Source organism: Verticillium nonalfalfae (genome assembly GCF_003724135.2).
Source record: "Verticillium nonalfalfae strain VnAa140/NRRL 66861 chromosome Unknown scaffold_1, whole genome shotgun sequence".
In the NCBI taxonomy this organism is placed as follows: domain Eukaryota; kingdom Fungi; phylum Ascomycota; class Sordariomycetes; order Glomerellales; family Plectosphaerellaceae; genus Verticillium; species Verticillium nonalfalfae.
The window spans coordinates 346,902-354,701 of NW_021167226.1; the positions used below are offsets into that span (position 1 = coordinate 346,902).

Here is a 7,800-nt window from a genome sequence, read left to right on the forward strand (position 1 = left end):
GTCCCGTCGACATCAGCCACTTCTCACCTTTCTCGGGCAACGACGACGACGACAACGACGACTTTAGCAGCAACCTGTACTGACTGCATCTATTTTTCGCCTGGCTGAGGCCCGAGCAGCCTGGGCCGCATTCCAGGATTTGAGGCAGACTTTCGATGGAGCACATGAGCCATCTGATCGCGGCCGACTTAAGCCCTCCACCGCCTGGTCTAGTATCCTGACCACGCCCAGCTCAACCCGCTACTAACGGAGAATCGCAACGCGTGGAATAAGGCAATCTTCGGAAGGCCAGTATTCAAAGCAGCCGATTCGTCTCTCCCGTCACTATCAGGTGAAAGATGAATGTCGAACCTCCCTCGGCCACCTCGAGTTCTGCCGGGTCGGGCGCACCACCCAGCCAACGCAAGGAAAGAGGTGCCATCGCAGCACAGGTAGGCCTACCCGAAAATCCTGTTGTTCGTTGTCTTATGCAGTTGCGCGCCGACGACAAGCCAATCTCACGGGAGCAGGCTGCTCGCCCTCGGCTGACGATGGCATGCAGTGTCGTGTCGACTATCGAGTTGGTGTATAATCCCCGAGGTTTGCTAACGGTAACCGGATAGGCCTGCGAAACGTGTCGCAGTAGAAAACAGAAATGTGACGAAGCCCGACCGAAGTGTGGGACGTGCCAAAAGTTCAAACTGGACTGTCGGTATAGGGAACCGCAGCCCACAAAGTAAGTCTGCCTCCCTGCAGGACCTGCAACCCATAGGCGCACGCCTCCGGTAGAAGGCCACGGTCGCTGTGGGTTTTCTCTCACTCGAGGCGTCGTCTACCTCGATCGCCTTTCGGCCACGGGTACTGACGCTGGTTTCCGTCTAGAAAAGACAAAACGTTATCTGAGATTCTAGACCGTCTGAAGCTCATCGAAGGAAAGGTTGACCAACTGGGGTTTCAGCAAGTGCATCCTTCACCATATGAACCCTCGCAGCGCAGCCAAACCCGCCCTGCACCTGCGCAGGCAGGCGGAGGCAGCGGGGACTCTGTACCAACTACAGCCTCCATTCGGCCCTCAGGCCAAACAAGTCCCACGCCGCAAAAGCCTCAGCCTTACAAGTATGTTTCGGCCGTGCATAAGCTTATGGCGTGGCCCGTAGTGCGCCAGGTTCTTGATTCGGGACAGACTGAGATTCCCAATCTCCACGCCGTGATCCAGGATCGTGATCCCCCCCTTGAACTCCTCGAACAGCAAAGAAGCCGGCGAAAGCTGGCCACTGATGGGATGGAGGGTCTCACGATGGATGATAGAGCCTTGCTGGGCCTTCGAGTTGATGCGCACAGAAACCCAACGGTTGTCCGACTATCAGACCTAGACTGGCCCACGGTGGAGACTCTTTCCAAAGCCTATTTCGACACATTCAACTTCATATACCCGATCATGGACCGACAGGCTTTCAATACGACCATACTCACCTCTGTTGTCGAAAATGGGTTCAACGAAGGTGTGGCGTCGACCTTGGTGTGCCTGGTCTTTGCCCTTGGCGCGGTTGCCCTCGCAGACTCGCAAAACATGCCGTTCATGCGGTACAAGGGACAGATGGGGAGACCGCCAGATCGGGCAGCCGATCGACCGCCGGGGCTGGCTTTTTTCAACGAAGCGAGGAAAAGACTGGGCTTCTCCATGGCAGAGTGCAGCTTGGAGAGCGTGCAGATACACGCTCTGGCCGGACTGTACTACGAAAGCTGCTCGCGACATCTGGTACGAGGCCCCATCCACCAGATCAGCCCTGCGACAGCACTGACGTGGGAATAGGAGTTTTGGCGGATGACCATTTCGGCTTCCATGGCATGCCATGCCTTGATATCTGCGTGAGTCTGATCAGCGGCAGGCCTGGTTATCAGGAAGGAGAACTTGCCTGGGGAGCTTGACTGATGTATTGATTGCAGGAACCCAGGGGAACTGGAATCACCTCGCCTTGACCTTATCCGCAGAGTATTTTGGCACTGCTCGATCATGGAGACGTGAGAGCAGCCCGTCAACGAAAAGTCGCGCTGGGCGTGTGCTAATTGTGCACCAGATACCTCAACCTGGAATTGGAAATCCCTCTGACAGGGCTCGACAAGCTGGAAGGCAAGGTTGGGCTTCCAGACTTTAGCGGTCCTTTTTGTGAAGCAGACTACCTGGGCAACCAAGAGTCGCGATTCCAAGAGCACTTTGCATCGCAAATTGTCCTCCGACAACTGTCCGTGGGCTTCCACGACACCATGAGAGATGGTAAGTTTCTGAATTCCTCGCGCTCGCACGAACAAGCCTGTCAGGGCGACACGGATCCAATCCCGATCTGGCTTACCCTGGACCCCGAAGGAGGAAAGGACAGGGGGGCTGCCAATGACGTAGTTCCGGTCAGGAAGCCGTGGTGCGTTACGGGGATGTCGAGTCTGGGCTTTTCCGTCACGGAGACGGGCGTTAGACGTGTGCGAATCGGTCTTAGCGTCAAGACACCTCTGGCCCCATCCACGTGTCGTCCATGTGCCGTTTACAGCGTTTACGGCCCGCTCCATCACCAATGACAGCTTGCTAACCAGGGTCCCTCGTCTACAGCCACCGGCCCCACAGCGCCGCCCATGCCGTTCCCACCTCCCGACCGCCAGACTCAGCCGTCCGAAGGCTCAAACCCGGTGATTACGACCATCAACCACCTAGCATACCAGTTGGATCAGTGGCGTGCCTTGCTGCCCGTGCACCTGCGGTGGAGTGACGGCCAGGCCTCCGCTTTCTCAACACCCATACCTGACCTCTTCACTCAAGGCGGCATGTACCCACCCCAACAGATGCAGGCCATGTTCACTGCCGACATCTCGTCGCCGTCGGCACCCTACCCTTACGCCACGGATGTGCAAGTCGCCATGCTCCGTACCCGGTATTACTACACAAAGTACCTGCTCTACCGACCAGCCATTTACAAGGCCCTCCACCATACCAATATGCTCAGTACCGATGACGCCAAGGCCGTTGCTGAGTGCTTGAAGGCCTCGCTCAAGTGGCCCATCATCATGGCCCCCACCTGTCACCGGAAGCGACTTGTGCCTTGCCTGTTTTTCTGGACGCAAAACCTGCTTGGTGTCCTCATTCTCTTACACCTTTCACAGCAAGTGCCGGTCCTATCCAACATTCGGGCTCGCTTCTGCGACAACACCTTCGACATGGATGCCACCGATACAGTCAACTTGTCGATTGCCTGGATTCGTGACCTCAAAGACGTTGACGCCACAGCTGAATGGTGCTGGAACGTGCTTCGAGGGATGTACCGCCTGGACGATTAGTCTCGGCAAACGCAAAGACACGATTGGTCTTGTATCGGTCCACTGATCTCGATCCACTGCCGGCTTTTGTCGCAATTGATGATGCCCGTCTGACATCATACCCAGGGTAGGGGCTCTCCAACAGGAACAACCTCAAAGACGAACCGAGCCTCTTTGAAAGCAACACTCCGAGTGTCTCAACACGTGCGGTAAGAAAGAATTACGGATAACAAGGGACGAGGGGGGGTAAGGAGTCACGCTAGATCGGCTGGTTGTTTCCGCGGTGGCGTTTGGTCCTGGTAGGCGTGGTCTCGCATATATAGCAGGATAGGCAAATTCTTTTCCATTTCCTGTTTGCGCGTTAGGTACAAGGTGTGAGCGCAGCACCAAATCACTAGACGGGGGGCGGAGATAGGGTAGGATAGCGGAGGACCAGGAGCTGAAGACCGCGGCAGGGGACAGCATGAATATTGGAAGAACCACCACCAGCAACAACATTTTACCATGTCTTGTAACGTCTTATCAGCGACGTCAAGCCATAATGAATACATCCTATAAGGGAGGCCGTTTGTTTTCCCCTCCATTGTCCGTCCAGCTCGGTTTGACCGTTTGGTCTAAGATGTGGACTTACATTTGAGGCGGGAGAATTTCTACTTATTCGACTTGCTTCGACACGCAAAAAGAGGGGGGGGAAGCCTCCCACCCCTCCCTTTTCTCTGTCCTCCCCTGGATTTTTTGGATTCATCGCCGTACAGGCCTCCTGTCGGCAAGTAAGCCAAGCCAAGCCAACCCTGAGTCGCGCAAACCGGCTCCCCGGATCTCGTCGAGTTCGGAACCTCCCGGCCGTTCAATCCCTGGCCCTGGACGGAGATCGAGCACGCCAGATCGGCAAGGCGCGACGGCAACTTACGCCATTGTGGGTGGATGGAGTTCCCGTAATACCCATGGACGACGAGGCCCGCGGCGCGTAGCCGTTTAGCCGGCTCCGAGGGTCCCCAGGACGCTTCTTTCAACTACATCTACATCTCCGGCTTCTCCACGCAGGTTCCCTATCCTCGTGGCCGGCCTGCTTAAGCTTACGACGGACGCAAACGGTTGGGCAATTCCAACGCAGTGGGCGAATTTGTCATGTTGTATTTCCTTTGCCTGCAGCTATGTGCTAAGCAACCCCGGTTCCTGGGGTACAAGGGCGTATTCCCTGCATCTGCGGGTGACAGTCGCTGGAGGCAGAACGGGGGCCATACTCGTCTCGGTATCGTTCTGTTGGGCTAACTGACAAGCCAAACCTCCACTTCTTGACCGGTGCCCCCTCTCCTCGCCTGCGGTGGTTGTTTTCCTTGTGCTCCCCCGGCTCGCGAGCGCCTCATCCTCTCCGCCGTCTACCCCGCGCGCGTGCGCGATCGCAGCGCTCCCCTGTCGGTAGTCACGATCATGGCCAGATCTCGGCATTCCGAACTAATACCCATAACCTGATTCGGATGCCGAGCCACGCCGTGGCTCTGCCGCCCCCCCGCCCCCCTCCTTATCCTTTCTTGCCATTCCTACGATCCTTCAGCTATCGAAGAACACCAGGCTAGTAAACGTGACGCGAACGGCCGTTAATTCATTACTCGTATGCTTTTCCGCGTCCGTATTTGCACCGTCTGGATCTGGCTTTTGTTACTGAACGTGCGTCCCCGTGTCATTGGTGTGAGCAATGAATCCGTTTCCATCACGGCCCATCTTGTGCGTGTCCTCGGACGACGTCCCTTGCTTCGTCTCCTCTTCAGCCGGTCCAGACTGGCCGGCAGGCAGGTAGGGCTTAGATTCCACCTCCCCCCTGCGCGATCCAATCCTCGACCGCCTCGCGGCCTCTCACGACCACAGCTGCTAGCACAGCGAACTCATCGACGCTAGACAACCCCACAACGCCGAAGACGCCCGAGAAGTCCATCCGCTCCACCCACCACCAATTTTGCGGCGCATTGCCGAAAGTCGAGGCGTCCTGCACCTGGCCCGATGCCTCCACCACGGCTCGACGCCACTGCTCCGACGTCGAAGCACCCCACAACCGGGCCGAGGCAGTGAACGACATGTCCGAGAGCACGGCAGAGCCTGAGCCGGGACTGTCGAGTCCGCTCTGGCTGTCGCTGCCGCCGCCAGTCCAAGAGATTATGTCACCAGGGCGGGCATTTGCGTAGACCTCACGGACAATGTGCGACGTAATAACGGTCCGCCGAATCGACTCGGCGAGAAGCCAGCGGCGCCAAGCCAGGCGAAGCTCTTCTTTGCTGAGGGTACGAGAGGTTGCAGACGCTGTGCTCCCGGGAGGGTTGCGGACCGGTGTTATCTCGGTAGGCCCGGACGGCATGCTGAAGGGGGCGTAGTAAGGGGTGGAACAGGGAAAGATAGGCGGAGGCGGCGGCGAATGCTGTTGTTGATGTCGAGTCTGATATGACTGCTGCTGCTGCTGCTGCGCAAAGGACGGCGGACTTGGTGGTAAACTCCCGCCCGACTCGTCTTGACTGGTGTGGAATACAGCGACGCCGACACGAGCCTGCAGGGCTGACGTCCAGGCGGCCACGACTGGTTCGACGGCATCAGCGAGGACACGCTGTCGGATATCGCCGTCGAACCAGCGTATCAGTTGGTACATGATCAGAGCTTGCAATGCCCCAAGTTGCTCCGGAAGACTCCAGGCGGTCTGGTCAGCATAAAGAAGGGCTGTGGCTTTGGATTCGACAATGCTGAGTATCAGATCACTGTTTTCATCATTTTTGGCAGCATACGCTGCGCAAGCACAGAATGCATCTTGAAGAGTCAGAGGTAATATGCTCTCTGGGCAACCAGTTGAAGAGGGGAGATAGAGAGAGGGGTGGACGAAGGGTGCAAAGCCATTTTGCTTGACCCATCTCTTAGGATAACTGCGGAACTGCTCCGTGCAGTAAAGGACAGCATCTCTGTTGACTGCGCCATTGGATGGGCTGGAGGACGGGCTGTAGAACAGCGGCGGCCAAGGACTATCTGACTCTAGAGTGGAAGTCGCAGAAGAAAGGGTGTTTGGGATGGGCTGCTCATTCGAAACTGGAGGTGTGGCTGCGCTGTTGAGCATGTCGGCAAAGAGATTGAAGTTGGCTGCTGCCACAGTCGCTTCGAGTGAGGGGTAGTGGCAGTCGTCAAGCGCTTTGAGCACACACCTGCCACAACGAGGTAGTCGTTGGTCGCAGCGACGTTTTGCCTGCTGACATGCTGCGCACGCTCGGCGGCGGGTTGATGTCGGCGGCGGGACGGTTGAGGATGATGTTGGCTGGGCAGACATGCTGTCGAATCCCCTAACCGTAGGCGTCTCCTCTGGAACAATAACGAGGTCCTTGATGCGGATGATAGCAGCCCGGACGTAGTCGTGCGTCTATTGCTGACTGGAGAAAAAGTTCCGAGTCCGCCCCCGGGACGGAGATTTCGATCGACTTCAGAGATAGGTCTTGTGGCCAAGAATACGCTGGGCGTCCGTCGTATCAGTCGAAGTGTTATGGCGTTAGCGTTGGGTGTAGAGGTAGCAGTGCAAGCTGTGAACGGTTCGCTGATGCTAAGCTTTGCAACAGCGGAACTCCGCCAAGACACTGATGCCCAAGCTTTTCTGCGTTCCGTAATTCTGATCTTCATACAACTGACCGGACTTCTGGGTCGGAGGCTACAGAACGATTTGTTCTTGTCGCCACGTCAGGCGGGTTTATGGTATCTTGGCACACACTCCGTAACACCAAGTCGTGTTAGCTTAGATGCGTGTGCAAGGTGGTTTCCAGTACCTCCTTATAAGCCAATTTTCCGGCTCTGGGTTTCGTGCGCTAGGGAAGGAGATAGATCGGGATGTCAACCAATAACCAAAGACGTGACTGGACTTTCGGAGGAAAGCGAGGCGACTGCTCGTGGCATAACCAAGCTGCGGATACGATGACAAGCGGCTTCTGACCAGGTATTTGACCGTCAGTTAGTAGCCGGATGGTGTCCACGGGATGACTGATGATGATGATGACAGAGGTGCGGCAAAGTTGGCTTGGACCAGTTCCATGTCCACCCAAGCGTCTGTCAGCCTGAGCCATCGATTTGCAACGGCCCCGGAATATGGGGCCTTGGCCTTTGATATTTGGAATTTGAGAACTAGAACCAAAAGTGGGAGTACGAGGGCGCGCGGGCTGGACCGGGCTGAGGGCATAGCCAGCCAGGGCAGCAGCAGCATGTTCGCGGCATGGCTCATCCAAAGGTGCCGTTATTTTGCAGTGCAAAGCGCTGAAGAAGAGCTCAGTGTTTCCGCCGAGTTGACACTGTCAACCAAACACGGTAATTTCTCTCTGGTCTTCGCAGCAGTAGTGTGATGTGTCAAGCTGCGGGCACTCCGCATACGAGCTAACGTTGAACGTCGTGGCGGCCTCGTAGCAGCCCGTCTCGACGCCCCCTTCTAATGGGGCCCTTGACCGATTCACCCATGCCATAATCTTGACCAAGCACGCCAAAGCCTTGTGATAAGCGAATTTCTCAGCG

General features: G+C 56.6%; 2 protein-coding genes across 2 annotated transcripts; one reads left to right on the forward strand and one right to left on the reverse strand.

The window, feature by feature from the left end:
• Nucleotides 1-338: 338 nt before the first annotated feature.
• Nucleotides 339-3,303, forward strand: D7B24_000109 (uncharacterized protein; the record flags this gene model as incomplete). Its single annotated transcript, XM_028634372.1, has 8 exons — nucleotides 339-547; nucleotides 603-657; nucleotides 708-715; nucleotides 862-1,738; nucleotides 1,793-1,848; nucleotides 1,927-2,001; nucleotides 2,058-2,254; nucleotides 2,582-3,303. 8 exons carry the CDS (start codon nucleotides 339-341, stop codon nucleotides 3,301-3,303), a joined length of 2,199 nt encoding a protein of 732 aa, XP_028499412.1.
• Nucleotides 3,304-5,083: 1,780 nt separating this feature from the next.
• Nucleotides 5,084-5,917, reverse strand: D7B24_000110 (uncharacterized protein; the record flags this gene model as incomplete). The annotated part of the gene is made up of 1 exon (XM_028634373.1): nucleotides 5,084-5,917. One exon carries the CDS (start codon nucleotides 5,915-5,917, stop codon nucleotides 5,084-5,086), a length of 834 nt encoding a protein of 277 aa, XP_028499413.1.
• Nucleotides 5,918-7,800: the final 1,883 nt, after the last annotated feature.